The sequence below is a fragment of the Capricornis sumatraensis genome, chromosome 6 (assembly GCF_032405125.1).
Source record: "Capricornis sumatraensis isolate serow.1 chromosome 6, serow.2, whole genome shotgun sequence".
Lineage (NCBI taxonomy): Eukaryota > Metazoa > Chordata > Mammalia > Artiodactyla > Bovidae > Capricornis > Capricornis sumatraensis.
Genome location: NC_091074.1, coordinates 60116519 through 60134496, shown reverse-complemented (window position 1 = coordinate 60134496; position 17978 = coordinate 60116519). Strand labels below are relative to the sequence as shown.

The window sequence follows — 17978 nt, the reverse complement described above, 5'->3', positions numbered from 1 at the left end:
GCTCAGATTTGCATTTGAGTTACAAACATTTCAACAAATATGAGTAAACACTCCTAAACATGAATGAACACCAGCAAAATGGGTCTCGTCCCCATACTTCCATGTTGTAGAATGTGGTTCTACCATTATAATGCCACCAACATTACTCTCTGTAGAGCAATTTGATACAAATTTAGCACACTGAAAAATTAAGCCACAGTTGCTATGGCACCTCTGTATCAGGGAGAACTGCTGCCACAATAACTGGGGCCTCTATTGTCCCATAAATGGTAATGCTTCAAAGTGCAGATGATGAGATGAGGCAAATGCATGGTTGTTCATGGAGCTACTTCTGAGATTGTCCTTCACTTAGGGACTCCTTTTGCTCCCTTTGAATTAAATTTCAATCAAATCAAGACCTCTAATTCTTTTCCATTCAAATCCCAGTTCTTTCTCAGATGCTCCATTACTCAGTCTCCCACAACAATCCTTATGTGATGTGTGAGATGGGTGGATAAGAGAAAGAAAAAAATAATCAAGGGTTTTTGTTTCAAATACTCCTTTTTCCTTTGAGAAGCATGAAAGGGATCTGTCGTTCCTTTAGGAAGGAATTAAATTGTATGAATTTTATGAACGTTGTATGAATGTAAATTGTATCAATTGTATGAAAATTGTTAATTTCAGCCAATGAAATTAACAACACAAGTGCCAGCTAAAACTGCTGAATCACTCAAGTTCTAGCCAGATTCACCAGTACAAACTATATAAACTGGTGCCAAGACCAGGTTCTTCTGCATAATGGCAATATAATGCCAGAGCCTACGGGAAGGTTAAGCAACCAGAATCGGGGTGGGGCGGGGGGCGTTGGGGGGAGAGAGAGATCTGTGATATGAGAAGGGGAGATGCTAGAGGGTTGGGGAGAAAATAAAAGTCTATATTTGGTAATCAGGACAGGTGTGGGAGGGAGGTGATTGAGTGAGAATCAACCTCAGGAAGAGGGAAAATCAACCAAGAGCATAAAGGTCATACAAAATCTTTAGTAGTCAGCTACTCTTAGCCCAGGATCTAGCCACAGGTATTTTATCTGCAATTCATGCAAATTTAAATGCATTTACTAGTATATGTAAATGATATGCAGATGGTGTAGGGATATCTAAAAATAGAAAGAGGTAAACTCTTCTAGCAAAGGTCAGTCTTTTCTAAAATTCATGAGATGGCAGCTTGTGATGAGAACATGAGGCAGAGAAAGTGGGAATTCAGGGAGATCTGCTAGAAAATCACGAGTAGTCAACTGTTTTTCTCAATTTCTTTAAGTCATTTTAGGTGTTCTATAGGCAAGATAAGTCACAATTTTCCAAAGCAGGACACATCTTTAAGACTCTATGCCTTCTATACTCTAAGCCTTCTCCACACAGGAGAAGGTTTCTGATTCCCACTGGCTCTTACTGGTCTCAGTTTCTTCCTCCTAGAGAGATTCTTTCACAATCCACGTTTCCAGAGCACTCTCAAGGGCTGTCAATTACGTGTAAAAACATTGGGAAAGGGTCTCTTAGGTTTTGTGATTCCAACTTCAAACAGTCCCTATATCCATACAGAGAAAATTAACTACCTGCCACCTGAGAATCAGCCTAAAACTTTATCTTATTACTCTTTTATCACTCTTAATAATATTCACAGAATCCATATCTGTGGCAATTTTATATAGTTTACCAAAACATTTATTTACCTTAACAATATGACCAACCTGATAATCATTCAAAATGTTTAAAAGCTATTAATATATACTAGTAGAATTATTTAAGAGCAGAGACCCAAGCTCTAATTTCCACATGGCACCCTCTGATCAGACCATAGCTGAAGTCATCGTTTAAAAAGAAAAACCAAAATCTATAAAGCTTTTTGGAGTATAATTTGGGTGGCCTTCATTGATTTCCACAGAATAAATGCCACTGTGAAGTCAGACCTGTGCAGTCATTTTCTGTAATAAAGGACTTTTTGTTATTTGGTCAAAGTCATGGATACATAAGGTGTTGGCAATCTTTGTGGACCAACCTCCTCTCTCTGGAGAAGCAAGGCTGTAAGCACCAGCACTTGGTAAAGCCAGGCTCTTGGTTCTTTACTGATTGCAGCAGTAAGGCATTCTGGTAATTGCAGTTCTTGCAAGGTAGTAAACTTACTGAAGCATGTGATCAGCATAGGAATTAATTTCTCATCTACTTGACCACAGGTTAATTAACTATGCAGGTGAATAGATGGCATGGGAACAAATGAGTTCAAATTGCGATTCTGCCACATGGTGACAACAGCCACTTTAATTCACCTCTCCAGTCTCTGTCTCCGATAGTGGGTTGTTGTGAGCAGTAAATGAGAGGACCCGCTGACGTGCTCACTGTATTAGCAGCTGTTTACACTGATTTCAAATGCAGCTGAGTAGCAACCCCACAGACATATAGATTATTTGTTTTTGCTTAAGTCAAACAGGGTCACAGAGATCTTGATGTGGCAGGGGGAGGCTTTGCCAAGAATGCTTCTCCAGAGTCACAGATAAAATGAACAGCAAGGTGGAGACTGTTAACCAGATCTCACCCAAAATCAGGACAGTTTTCTATCACCTTGCCTTCTTTGGTGACCTATTTTATGAGAAGAAAAATCAGCATGTATGTCCTGATCTAAGACATATTTTCTACCTCTCTACCTTTTATTAAGGATTATAATGGAAAAGGACAGCTACATGGATATTACACACACACACATTTATTTATCTTCACTGGAACAATAGGCTTCTAATGTAATTAACTGAATTGCTAAAACAAAAAATCATAACATCTTCTTTAGCTTGTAGAAACAAAATTCTAACTTCAGTCCCTTATCTTAGGAGGCATTTTATTTGAATAAGAAAGCAATGAATATCTAAATATTAATAATATCTTAATATTAAAATAAGCCCTTAGTTTGCAGTTTGATTATATTTTCAGCATATTCTTCTTCCGGTATCTATATATGGAGTAACATAAACAAAACAACAGTGTTTTTCTCTTCAGTTTGTTTCCTGCTCAGCCTGTGGACACTGGTTGATCACACATGAATGGTGCTGGACGCCTTCTCCACCTCTCTGTAATAATAATACAAATAACACAGTGCTAGCACTGACCTCTCAAGGTCTCTGTGCTCTCACCTGTACATATTTCTGGATATACGGAAACAAGAGAAATAGAAGGATCCAAGGTGGAGGTTAGAGGAGAAGATGAAGAGAAAGATAAATAAATATACCTGTCTGGAAACCCTGCTCAAATGCTTAATCCATTATTTAAAAAGGATACTTATTTCTTTCTCTTACTGCAATTTCCATCTGCTTTAGAGGCTTTAGGAATTTGTGAGTTTGTTTCTTAAATAAGAAATTTAAATGGAAGCCACTATCAATTATTCATGTCAATAGTGCATGTTAAGCATAAATTAAACCCAAACTTCATTGTAACCTATAGCATCAATCAGACCCTTAATCAGAACTAGTACTGTAAGCCCCAAGAGACTATGTCCCCAGGTCCTTGAAGAGAACACACTAAAACTGACAGAGCGAACAAAGGGCCTGAAAACTGTGCCGTTTAATCATGCTTATGAGCCCTGGAATCAATCATACAGTAGTTTATAAAAGAAATACACTTCAGGTGTTAGGCTTACAGTAGTTTATAAAAGAAATACACTTCAGGTGTTAGGCTTACAGTAGTTTATAAAAGAAATACACTTCAGGTGTTAGGCTTACAGGAATTTGAGGTTAGACAACCACTTTCTGTATTTACTCAGCTCTCATTAAAGAATAAATAAACGGCCACCAAGACAACTCTTATGGGCATAGTTAGCTTCTTTCTTAGAGGTATCTGAGCTCTTTAATATTGGGTATAAAAATTTGTTCCAGGGACTTATATCTTAGTGTTAAAAAGTACATTTGAGGGACTTATATAGAGAAGCAGACAGGATTTGGGAAAAATCCACGAGGAAGAATACAACATTCTAGACTAGCAACACTGGGAAATCCCTGGATCTAAGAACTTTTGGGAAGTGGTCACTGAACCCACAAAAGGCAGTTCTTAGGAAGTCAGCCTTAGGGCCACCTAAGGGGAAATATGATCACCTGGGACTCAGCTAACCCCCAAGGGCTCGGCAAGGAGGGAGCAGAAAGTAAATACCCTTTCTTTACTCTTCTGTATCCCACTGATGTCCTGCTCTTGAACGTTCCACTGGCCAAACCCAGTAGAAGGCCAGAGGGCAAGGGAGCCCCTTAATGCAGTCCTCAGAGGTCAGCTTTCTGGGTGGAGGATAAAAGCTATCCAACACAAGGTTCATTATATATAACACCCCTCAATAGTTACTACTTTGGGATACACCTTGCTAATTCATCTAGACGAGCCAGTCAAGGCTGATACTTTCGCACGACCAAACAGACATTTCATATCCCAAACTAAATTGGAACTCATCTCAGAATCTGTTTTTGCCTCTCTATTCCCTATCTCGGTATGTGTGACCCCATTTACAATAGCAAAGGTTTTATTCACTAAAAGAAATAAGTTCACAGATGCTGTGAAAACTCACTGGAGGGCATCCAACTCGGATGCAGGAGGTGAGAGAAGGCTTCCCAGGAGAAGTGATGCGAGTGGAAGGGAAAGGAGGAATTACACGGATGCAGATGGTGGAAGGCTGAATGAGTGTGGCGCCTTCAGGGAACTGTGCAAGTCCTGCAGGGTTGATAAAGAGAGGGGAGGGGTGGACACACAGAGCAGAAGAGACTTAATAATGAGGGAAGAGGCGGGTCATGAAGGATCTTGCATTTTAATAAAATTTGAAGATATTAAATCTCCCTGGCAGCTCAGATGGTAAAGAACCTGCCTGCAAAGTAGGACACCCGGTTAGATCCCTGAGTCAAGAAGATCCCCTGGAGAAGGGAATGGCTAACCACTCCAGTATTCTTGCTTGGAGAATTCCACAGACAGAGGAACCTGGTGGGCCACAGTCCATGGGGTTGCAAAGAGCTGGACGTGACTGAGTGACTAATACTATCTTTGATTGTCTAAAAGACTTTTTAGTATTCTTATTTTGGCTCTAAAATATCACTTGGGCAGCAGGATGAGGTGAGACTGGAGACAGGGAGACCATGTAGGAGATTTTCCAAGGATGCAGGTGAGAAGAAGGGATTAGACTAACAGAAGGCTAGTGTGGATGGATGGACAGGGGAGACAAGCATCGGTCTTTGGAGAGCTATAAAGAGGTGGACTTAAATGGTGAGGATGGTCAGGACTTGTGACTAATGGCTGGTGAGGGAAGGGATGGGAAGACTGGCTTCTGGTCTGAGAGCAGACGTTTCCTACTGCTAATCAGTTTTCTGTGAGGCCCCAGACATGGACCACTTCCCAGAATCTAGAAGATGGTCCCAAATGTTACTTATTTCAACACACTGCATCATGAACCTATGTGATAGAAACAAATTTTATACAATGTTTGTTGTAGGTTCTTTCATGGACAAAAAATCTATAGATGTATTTGTAAAGTATCAAGGTTATTTTTCACAACCATCTCTTTTGAACACATTTGGACTCTGGTATGCACATTTGTAGTCAACATTACATAAATTCCTGGAGAAGGAAATGGCAACCCACTTCAGTATTCTTGCTTGGAAAATCCCATGGATGGAGGAGCCTGGTAGGCTACAGTCCATGGGGTTGCAAACAGTTGGACATGACTGAGCAACTTCACTTACGTGAATTCATGTGCTAATTATTGATCAAGTATATAGTAGGATTGTTGTGATTTTTTGTTTAGTCTCTAAGTCATGTCTGACTCTTTTGCGACCCCATGGACTATAGCCCACCAGTCTCCTCTTGTCCATGGGCTTTCCCGGGCAAGAATATTGGAATGGGTTGCCATTTCCTTCTCCATATAGTAGTATGAAAGTGAAAGTTGCTCAGTCGTGTCTGACTCTTTGCAACCCCATAGACTGTACAGTCCATGGAATTCCCCAGGTGAGAATGCTGGAGTGGGTAGCTGTTCTCTTCTCTACGGGATCTTCCCAACCCAGGGATCAAACCCAGGTCTCCCACATTGCAGGCAGATTCTTTACCAGCTGAGCCACCAGGGAAGCCCAAGAACACTGAGTGGGTAGCCTATCCCTTCTCCAGCGGATCATCCTGATCCAGGAACAGAACCGGGGCCTCCTGCATTGCAGGTGGATTCTTTACCAGCTGAGCTACAAGGGAATCCCACATAGTATATCACAGTGTTATTTTGTAAAAGGATGAGAGGAAATTTTTCAAAAATATTTGGAAAAAACCAATCAGCCTCTGTTAATGGCCCCACTGCTGCTGGGTAGGTTTTTGTCTGACCTACTTAGCTATAGGATAATTTTATCTGAACATGTGTGGCTAAATCCTGGGTATCAAGAAACGATCTTACGGGCTAAGATTGTAGATTGCAATTATGGTCTTCTCTCCAGTGCCGAGATAAAATGGTTGCTGTAACAGTAGACAGCATGGCCTACATTCACCAGGTCTGCTTTTGAATACCATCTCCTGACAACAGTCCTCATCTGCAGGGATGAGAATGAAAAGGCCACACAACACGGTCACATTCTTAAAACCAGAAATGATGTGTGAAAAGAACACTGAAGAACCGGAAGAAATGTACTTCCATCCACCCTGGCTAAACCTTCCTGGGAATAGAGATAAGGGACAAAGACGAAAACTCCATTCCTTTTGTAAAATGAGTCTTTAACCTATGCATTGGTTTGTTTTGAAAGTAAATTAGATTCTGGGCTCACAAAGCACATATTCAAGATTCAACGTGTGGTCTCATCTCCCACTAAATATGTTGCTATGACTCTTAAGCAGAGGGAACATTTAAAAAGAAGCAACCTCGGGAAGGAAAAATCTAACTCAGACATCCATAATTCATTTATCAGAAATGGGAGTAGTGGCGTGAAATGCCAGGAGACTGTTTCATTTATAGGGAGGCATTTTCTATTTTAAGCCTAGAACAATGCAGTCAGCTTTATTCTGCAAGTTAATATGAATGGAGGGAAAGTGAAATGCGAGAACAGGTTTTATGGTCTCTCTCAATCATGCTATTTCTTTAGTATCTGTTATTTAGGTTTGACACACCACTGTTTGTGGACTTGAAAAAAGTGATAAGAAAAGGACCTTGATAACTTTGTTACTCCAGAGGTGATTTTCTTTACCTCAAAGCTTTAGTGTTAGAAATGTAATCAGGTAAATCTGAGAGAGATGATTTGCACATAGTTTTGAGGGTACATTGTCTGTTAGTACAGCCATCCTTTGGTATCCTCTGGACACTGGTTTCAGGGACTCCCTGCAGATACCAAACTCCAAGGATGCTCAAGTCCTTTATACAAAATGACACAGTACAGTCAGTGCTCCACACCCTCAGGCTCCACAGCACAGATAGGAACTAAATAGCACATGACAGGACTAAAACTCTTCAGGTTACAGATTCTAAGTCATTTCCTAATTAGATAGTAGCTTTTATTACTGCATCATTGTATCCCCTAAGCATGTAACAGAACTGCTCAACAGGTAGTGTTTCAATGATTACCCACTGAATGAATGAACAAACACAGTTCAGTTCAGTCACTCAGTCGTGTCCAACTCTTTGCAACCCCATGAATTGCAGCATGCCAGGCCTCCCTGTCCATCACCAACTCCCAGAGTTCACTCAAACTCACGTCCATCGACTTAGTGATGCCATCCAGCCATCTCATCCTCTGTCATCCCCTTCTCCTCCTGCCCCCAATCCCTCCCAGCATCAGAGTCTTTGCCAATGAGTCAACTCTTCGCATGAGGTGGCCAAAGTACTGGAGCTTAAGCTTTAGCATCATTCCTTCCAAAGAAATCCCAGGGTTGATCTCCTTCCGAATGGACTGGTTGGATCTCCTTGCAGTCCAAGGGACTCTCAGGAGTCTTCTCCAACACCAGAGTTCAAAAGCATCAATTTTTCAGTGCTCAGCTTTCTTCACAGTCCAGCTCTCACATCCATACATGACCACTGGAAAAACCATAGCCTTGACTAGACGGAACTTTGTTGGCAAAGTAATGTCTCTGCTATTCAATATGCTATCTAGGTGGCTCATAACTTTTCTTCCAAGGAGTAGGCATCTTTTAATTTCATGGCTGCAGTCACCATCTGCAGTGATTTTGGAGCCCAAAAGCACAAGCACGGCCGAGAGGAGTTACCCCACGTCCGAGGTCAGGGGCAGAAGCCGGGAGGACCCCATGCCCGAGGGGTGGCAGCCAAGAGGAGCTACCCCACGTCCAAGGTCAGAGGCAGAGGCCGAGAGGAGATACCCTGCGTCCAAGGTCAGGGGCGGTGACCGGGAGGAGCTACCCCACGTCCAAGGAGCGGTGGCTGCATGGGCGCAGGAGGGCTGAGAGGAGCTACTCCATGTTCAAGGTCAGGAGGGGCGGCGGTGAGGAGATACTCCTCGTCCAAGGTAAGGAGCAGTGGCTCCGCTTTGCTGGAGCAGCCGTGAAGAGATACCCCACGTCCAAGGTAAGAGAAACCCAAGTAAGACAGTAGGTGTTACAAGAGGGCATCAGAGGGCAGACACACTGAAACCATAATCACAGAAAACTAGTCAATCTAATCACACTAGGACCACAGCCTTGTGTAACTCAAACTAAGCCATGCCCTGTGGGGCCATCCAAGATGGAGGGGTCATGGTGGAGAGGTCTGACAGAATGTGGTCCACTGGAGAAGGGAATGGCAAACCACTTCAGTATTCTTGCCTTGAGAACCCCATGGACAGCATGAACAAACACAGCTAGGTGTCAAATAATTCCAAATATTCTCTGAAGCCTGCCAGTCAGATTGTACAATGAGAAGGTACTTGTACAACATACGCTTCAACTGCATTCAGGTGATGTTTAGAAATTCCTCCCCCTCATTCAGTTCAGTTCAGTTGCTCAGTTGTGTCCGACTCTTTGTGACTCCCATAGACTGCAGCACACCAGGCCTCCCTGTCCATCATTAACTCCCAGAGTTTATTCAAACTCATGTCCACTGAGTCAGTGATGCCATCCAACCATCTCATCTGTCGTCCCTTTCTCCCACATTCAATCTTTTCCAGAATCAGGGTCTTTTTAAATGAGCCAGTTCTTTGCATAAGGTGGCCAAAGTATTGGAGCTTTAGCTTCAGCATCAGTCCTTCCAATGAATATTCAGGACTGATTTCCTTTAGGATGGACTGGTTGGATCTCCTTGCAGTCCAAGGGACTCTCAAGAGTCTTCTCCAACACCACAGTTCAAAAGCATCAGTCCTTCAGTGCTCAGCTTTCTTATAGTCCAGCTCTCACATCCATACATAACTACTGGAAAAACCATAGCTTCACTTTAATTTTAAGGCACCATGGTCCGGTAAAGGGAGATGGAGTATTGGATGGAATTAAAGAGAAGCAGATTTGGCGATTTTTGTGGTCCCAGGTGGCTCAGTAGTAAAGAATCTGCTTGTCAACACAGGAGATGCAGGAGATGTGGGTTCAATCCCTGGGTGGGGATGACCCCCTGGAAAGGAAATGGCAACCCACTCCAGTATTCTTGCCTGGGAAATTCCATGGACAGGGGAGTCTGGCTGGTTACAATCCATGGGGCCACAAAGGAGTCACACATGACTTAGTGACTGAGCATGCACGCACAAGCTCTCTACTGTAATGCTCCCCATCAGCAAATAGTTCATGGTCCCACACCCACTGACAGACCACACTGAGTAGCACTGCCCTAGATTAATATTCCTCCTAACTGGTGGTCAAGTGGCTAAGATTCTGTGCTCCCAATATAGCAAGCAGGGCTCATTCATTGGTCAGAGAGCTATATCCCACATGCTTCAAGAAAAGATTCTGCATACTGCAATGAAGAAAAGACTCAGCACAGCCAAACAAATAAATATTATTTTTTCAAAAAAGCAGATTTACTGTCTACCAAATGAGTCACGGTTCCCAGCCCCAATAGAAGCATAAAGCACATCTAAACCTCTGACCATGGAAATAAACAAAGGCTTCCAAGTCTTAATTGAAATTTGTAATGTTCATATGCACATGTATTTTGAGGCAATTATCATTTTAACTAATTATTTATTGAGAACTGGAGGTAGGAACTGAATAGTTATAAGAAGTTATAACTAGCACCTATTATACAGCAGCCCTACACCTGCTGTTTTACATATTTTCTTGCTAATCTTTGGAAGTATTATTATGCCCATTTCAGAGATTTCTAAAAATACTAAAGCTCAGAATAGTTAAGCCTAAAGTGTTAGAGAAGACTCTTGAGAGTCCCTTGGACTGCAAGCAAATCCAACCAGTCCATCCTAAAGGAGATCAGTCCTGGGTGTTCATTGGAAGGACTGATGTTGAAGCTGAAACTCCAATACTTTGGCCACCTGATGTGAAGAGCTGACTCATCAGAAAAGACCCTGATGCTGGGAAAGATTGAAGGCAGGAGGAAAAGGGGACGACAGAGAATGACATGGTTGGATGGCATCACCGACTTGATGGACATGGGTTTGGGTGGACTCCAGGGGCTGGTGATGGACAGGGAGGCCTGGAGTGCTGTGGTTCATGGGGTCGCAGAGTCGGACATGACTGAGTGACTGAACTGAAAGACCATAAAGCTATTAGCGTGAACCAAAGCTAAAAGTCAAGTCTCAAACTACAAACCACTCTTTATTTTCTGATGTCAAGTGACTTTTACTAATACAGAATTATCTATCTAAGGACCCACTCTTAAAAGACAGATCCATCAATTATATTTATAATTATGGTCTAATGAACAGAGATGATATTTTAACCCTAAATGCCTAAATTTGGCCAAGAAGTTCATTTGGGTTTGGCCAACCCGATACATGCTGTGGTTAGCCAAGAAAAATTGGGCAGCACTAGCGAGCTTCCCCAGAGAAGGCAATGGCAACCCACTCCAGTGTTCTTGCCTGGAGAATCCCAGGGACAGGGGAGCTTGGTGGGCTGCTGTCTATGGGGTTGCACAGAGCTGGACACAACCGAAGTGACTTAACAGCAGCAGTAGCAGCGAGCTTCCCAAGTGGGCAGTGATAGAGAATTTGCCTGCCAATGTAGGAGACACAAGAGATGTGGGTTTGATCCCTGGATCAGGAAGATCCCCTGGAATAAGAAATGACAACCCATTCCAGTACTCTTTCCTGGAAAATTCCATGGGCAAAGGAGCCTCACAGGCTACAGTCCATGGGGTCACGAACGAGTCAGACACAACCAAGCATGCACACATGTGTCTTGGATGTACATGGATTGATAGGGCCATCTGATGCCCCAGGTGACTGATGATTTTCATAAAACAGAGGTAGGAGTGCTGGTGCTGCACTCTGGAAAATGTCCCATTTCACTGTCAAGGCTACAAACTAAGCACACATCCAGAACACGCCTGTGTCCTCTAACACTCATACCCACACTACACTCAAGAGCACTACTTAGAACGGGTCAAAACAGCACACACTAGGATATACCAGTGTGACCAGGAAGGTAGCTACTCCTCTTGAGCAAAGGTCTTGGCAAGCAACCAAGTTTGAAAGGTGTCCTCACAAAGGATACAGTTTTTAAAAGACGGCCAGTAAAAAAGCCATCGAAGCCAACACTCAAAGAATTGTCTTCACACACACACTTTGTGGTCAGCACTGTTAGTCACAGGACTAATACGGCTTAGGAGAATAGCCATTACCACTGAGTTTTGATACAAAACTCACCACATCTTCCAAAGACCATCCTGGAGGGTATCCTCCACTCTGCTGAATTGTACTCCTTCCTCCCAGCCTATTTCATTATTTTCCTATTTTCTGTTCTTCAAATTTTTCATCTTTATCTCATTTTTTCTTCCTTTTTCTCTTGCACACAGAGTGGCAAGCACGTGAGTAGAAGCAGACGCAATGGTCACACACTTCCATAAGACAATTTCAGGTCTTATTCAAGATAAAGTGACAGGAGGGGCAGGATAGGGGTAGGGGAGTGGGAGGTTCAAACTACTGGGCGTAAAATAAGCTACAAAGATGTTTTATATAACACAGGAAATACTTCATATTAAATATTTTATAATAACTGTAAATGGAGTATAACTTCTATAAATTGTATAAAAATAAAACAGTGCAGCTTAAGAAGTCAGTGTCACAACAGAACTATATTATAAACAAACTAGTTAAAATTTAATTTCATAATGATAAGAGCACAGATTAAGTATAACACTGATGGAAAGGGACTCTGAACCCAACCTAGCTCTCTGAATTACATTCTTTCTATTTTGAAGTACCAGACTGGCACATACTTTTTAGCCTTCTTTATGACAAGATGTCAAAGGTCAGCTCAGCACTCTGTATTATCAGACTATTTTGGTCAATAATTCAATCTTCCATTCTCTCAAACTTACTGTTATTGAAACCAATTATCTCTAGTCACAACTCATTTAAATGAAAGGTACTTGGATCATTTTCCTTTTCATTACCTTAAGAACTTAGCCTTATGTTTAATATACAGAGCAAGAGCTTGTAAACCACCTGAGTTGGATTCTTTGCTTCCTAACATCTCCATCTCTTACTACCTGTTTAACCCTTGTCCACTTGACCTACCTGAGCCTTTTTCTTTTTGCTTCACATCTAAGTACTGCTGGGAGAATTTTTATATAAGATAAAGTGCCACATTGATTAGTTTTATGTATTTCTTAATCACTTAATGAATAAAACTGGGCTATTATTTTTAATAGGTGCCTACCATTTTTCTGTGCATGTTATTGATGAAGTTTCTGAGTGTGAGCTCCAACTACATTTTCCTATTACTCTGTGTTTTAGACTTTGCAGAGTGTGAGTATTTTTAGGAGCATATATGTTGCACTAGAGTAGATTGCACTAGAGAGTGAAACTTATCACAGGTGACCTTTTAAATATGGACGCTTCAAGTTTCTTTTCAGTGTTTCATGTTAGTTTGCAAATTAGGTTAAGTAAATTAGCTCACGTTGTCTCAAATTATTGATTATAACTTTAAACAGTGTAATCTAGGCAGTAATGACCAGGCTTGATAGAAAACTATCCGGTTTACTATAGGGCCCTTCCTTTTTTTTTGTTTCAAAAGTTCTGGAAAATTCTATCGACATCAATTTGTATATTAATGCTTTCACCACTGAATCTGATTTACAACATTGATTCAATTGCTAATATTATCAACTAGCATATTTTTCATGGTAACTTTTTCAAGGCTTCTTTGTAAATGGTTAAGAAGGGGGAGGGGAACACCCCATGCACAGTCACAATTATCCAGGTGCATGATTTTATCTAAATTTATCGGCTTAATCAAACAATACCGGGTGAGAAAATTTTCCCTTAGGAAAAATGCAGGGTAGAAACTGTGCATAATAAATGAACAAAACACCTCTCTTTACAACTTCTGTGATACCAAACAAAAACAGGTAAGTAAAAATTCAGATGATAGTATCTAAATCACAACATTATCCTGAAAAAACTTTGAAGTAAAAGCCCAAAATTTAATGTGAGCTAGAGATTAAAAACATTTTACTAATCTTTGAAAAATACCTGGGTCATCACAAGCAAGAAATGATTGTGCATTTCATTTGCTTTCCAAAAAACTTCTGTACTAACTGAAAAGTGTAAACGTGGCTACATGGGCTAGACTTGGAGAATAAGAGTGATAATGTGTTCCATACATGAAAAACCATATAGGTATTGCAGGTATGTTAGTAAAGAATATAATCACTGCAGAGTAGAAGAGAGAAAAAAGAAGGAAACAGGGAAGCCCTGGCAGAGACCTCAGGTACAACATTCAATTCAACATGTTGAACTGGACAGAGTAAAGTCCAGGGGACACTTTGTTTTCCCTCTCCCTTGATTATCCCTATTCCTAAACAAGTGGGTCATGGGCCAGTGACCACATGAGGAGCAATATTCCCCAGGCACATCCTCAAGTTATTCCCCTGGGTTCTTTCTGCAACCATTCTTACCGTGGGGACCACCCGGTTTTATATCCAGAAGCTTTAGCAGAAAGACACTTGTTTATCCTACAGCAAAGTAGGGATCATTTGTTACCAAAGATTTCCAAGGAAAGATTTCCCTTGGCAAGAGCAGAACACAAAGCTCTGTACGGGCCACACACCAGCCACCCCACCGGGGTCTTACTTGTTCTCGTTGCTTGCATCGTAACGGGGCATAGGGTCTAGGTCATTCCCATTCACGTCACAGCTTGCCAGAGCATCCTGAGTCACAGAGGAGAGAGAGAAAGGATACAGATGTTCATTAATTAGCCATGGACCTGAAGGCTCATGACTCCTTAAACACATTTCTGCAAGAGAGTAATTAGATTAAATAAAACACTCATGGTCCAGTGGTGTCAGAATGCCTTGTTCGATAACAATCAGTGTCATATTTTGTCCCATAAAGGTAAAGAAATACTCTCTACAGACCGAAGATGTGCTCAGTCCATCCTTGCCAGCACTGTTCCCCCACACCTCGCACTGACCCTTCACCCCAATAACCACCTACTCTGCAAAGTACTACTAGACCACCTAGAAGCAAAGTGATTTATTCTTCATAGACTCTCTCTCTATTCCTTACTTCATTTCTTGAGTGTGCAAATACATTATCACAATTCAGAGATTTCTGGAGACAAAGATCATTCACAAATAACTGGCAAGTCAATTAAAAATGAGTATTAGAACTCTACTGTATCAGGTTATCTTGGGACCTCTATGAGGCAATATTTGTCTGGTTTCAGATGTTTTATCTACTATGAAAGGGTCTACAATTCAAGACTTCTTATTTATACCCAATGGCCTTTTGCCTCAACCAAAATAATAAAGTTTTACTTTATGTCAAGGGTTCAAATGAAACAGAACTTTCTCTGATACCAAAGCTGCATTTATTTGCTTTTTTAAATAATTGTGAAAAATATTCAAATTTCTAAGAAATAATTTGTGGATTATTCCATCATTCAAATTTATATCATGGTAGACAGAACTAATTTAAGATGTTTTGAATTTTCTTATGCTTTATGATTTCTGTTATCAGTTTTAGTGAAAGTAAAGCTCTTTGCTTTCTGCTTTCTTATCAAAGACTCTCATTTCTAAAAATGACTTATAGGTACAGGAAGTTTGAAATGTTTGGGGGAAGTAAGTAAAATACACATGACATAGAAAGATAGTAAGTCCTGCTTCCCATACAGAGAAACATACAAAGCAGCCCAACTTAGTGTTCATTCAAGCACGAAGGGTGATATCATCTAATTTTACTCATAAGAAAACAGAGGCCTGAGACAGGTTACATAACTTGGCCAAAGGCATGAAACGAATTGCCTATGGAATGAAAACTGGAACCCAGGCATCCCATCCAATCCAATGCATTCTTCTCTACTTTCACCAGCTCTAACTTCAGGAGAACCAAAAGGGCACCAGTACTGCTAACTGTACAGGTAAATTCTAGAGAATTTTCTTTCAAGGGAGGAAAACAAATGAAAAAGGTAAAGAATGCAATCACATTTAGGTTAAGGCTCTTTGTATTTAATCAGATGCATTTCAATGCAGTGGAGAATAGGAAGGCTCTATAAAAACTGCATTGCATATGATAGAAGTCTTTCTTATCATGGAGAGCCATAGTTCTATTCTTTATATGACCTGGGCTAACTCATTTTAGTGTTCAGGCCTCAGTGTATACCCTGTAAATGAGGAGTCTGAACTGAAGCTCCTTTGTAAGTTCTAAAAGTCTGTTCCGTGAAGAGACAGAAGTTTACCTGTGCGTGCTTGGAGGCAGGGTAAGGGCAGCTACTCAAATGTTTGGTTCAAATGAGAACTAAATGAATTTGCAGTTCCTCCTCTCTCTCTCTTTTTCAACCTTAAGGAAAATCATCTAATTTAGGAGAAACTTTCAATATTTCATGGTAGAAATTGATTTGTGAAGTTTCTTGGCTGAATTTTTGAAACAAAAAGGATTGAATACTGAGAGGAAAAGTAGTTAATGTTCGCAAAGTATCACGTGATATTGGGTGATCCTGAGGGAAGGAAGGTCTTCATAGGTTAGGAATTGAGGTGGCTGTGTGAGCCAGTGGTAGTTTCTGCTGTGTCTAGAAAGTGACTTGGAAGTATCTTATCTGCAAAGATAAAGAGAATCTTTTCAGGTTTGACTGACAAAAGGAAAACTAATTTGAGATTAAGGGTCATGCAATAAGTGATATTAAGCAAACGAAAAAGAAACACTGAAGAAAATATATGGACATTTCTACCTAAATGGTTTCATGTGAAGCTGAAGCGGTATTTAAGAGAGGGGGCAGAGGAGAGATGGTCACAGAGACAAACAGAGCTGGTGATTCCACTGTGAAGAGAAACCAAGCCTTCCCAGGCTGAAGATAACGGTAAGAGAGAGAAACAGCAGATTTCAAGAGGACGTTATATTCTTTTCTTGGAATCTCAGCCTTAAAGAAAAGGCCATGTCCGTTCTGAGGGCATCCACTACAAGGTTCCTCAGGGCTGCTGCTGTGTCCACCAGTTACTGAGGAGCAATGGGGACAGAAAGCAGCAGGCCTGTGAGAATGGTGAATCCTCTGTACTGCTGGTTTAGGAAACCTATGGACCCAGCCTGTCTCAGGACTCCCACCAGCTCAGGGCACAATGAGATAGGCTGGGCTTGCTGACGTTGCTCCTTTAATGACCATGAATATATTGGGTTGATCCAAAAGTTCATTCAGGTTTTTCAATACAATATTACATGAAAACTTGAGGAAACTTTTGGCCAACCCAATAGGAGAGAAGAAAAAAAAATCTGAGGAGGTGTAATCCTCTGAGTTATAGCTTAGAATTTTCTGTGGAGCTCTTCTGTAAACACAGGGCAAACCCTGGCCCCTGACTTTCCTCCTTAAGGGTCAATATGAGTCCTGATTTCACCATGATTTAGAGCTGCTTGTCTTCTCAAGGCTGTGAAAGGAAATTTGTAAGCTGATAGAAAATCACCGACTTCAATTTTTTTTTTTTCAATAACAACATGAAAACAATATAGGGAAACTCACATAACCAAAGTTTAGGAATTAAAAGAAGTCATGAAGTATAGAGAGGGACATGGGCAAAAGTGACTGAAGTTTTGATGGGTTTGCAGCAATACCAGTGTTCTAGTGGAAACAGTCGTCAACAGGAAAGAGATCAGAAGGCAATGTGGAAGGCACTGGTGTGCGTGGGCTCCACCAGGAGTTTCTGCAGGGTCCTGACAGCAATCAGAGAGTTACATTTGCAGATACTAGGGAGTCACTGGAGGCTCTTCAGTAACAAAATAAATATTTCAGGGAGAACACTGAGGTATCAGGAAACACACATTTGTAGCAGAGTATGGCATATTGGGAGATACTTACAGACTTCTAACCAAACTTAGGGAGGAGAAGCTGGTGGAAGGGATATGTTTGGAGAATAGGGGACAGAGGGGTCACTGACCTATTTCCAGGCAGGAAATAACGCAGTGGTAAAGGGGACCCAGAGGCTCCAGGGACAGAAACCGACCTGTGTCCACTGAGCACTGGGCATCAGGACTGTGGTTTTCAGTGAAAGTACTGAGTCTCAGCCCTTTCACTTGCTCTGTGATCTCAGGCTTACTGCATGTTCTGAGTCCTGGAATCACAGTTCTTTCTTACACAAGGGAATTGACTGATTCCTGAGGACTATGGGGAGAATATTCATTATTGTCCTTTAAAAGGAGAGAGGCAGAGAGAGAAAGAGACTCACAGAACACCTTGAGAAGAGTTATAAGTGCACCTTCTCCAGAAAGGGAAGTAGGAGTGTTCTCTAGCTGCATGGATGAATTGTTGAGAGAGGAGCAGCTGTTGGCAGCAGCAGCTGGGGTCTCTGCTACCTTATCACCTGCTTTTTGTCATCACAACATCAAAGGCACACAAAAGTGGATAGCATTATCTCCTGATTCCTGTCCTCTGAGAGTGAATCTCCTGTAAGAT

The 17978-nt window shown here is 41.4% G+C and overlaps 1 protein-coding gene across 3 annotated transcripts in view; it reads right to left on the bottom strand.

The window, feature by feature from the left end:
- The window catches only part of PCSK5 (proprotein convertase subtilisin/kexin type 5), a 500900-nt gene that overhangs the window by 342338 nt on the left and 140584 nt on the right, over nucleotides 1-17978 (bottom strand). For all 3 annotated transcript variants that reach the window (XM_068974738.1, XM_068974739.1, XM_068974741.1), the window contains exon 5: nucleotides 14174-14250. In XM_068974738.1, coding sequence (XP_068830839.1) covers nucleotides 14174-14250 — 77 coding nt within the window. The remainder of the gene's footprint in view (nucleotides 1-14173; nucleotides 14251-17978) is intronic.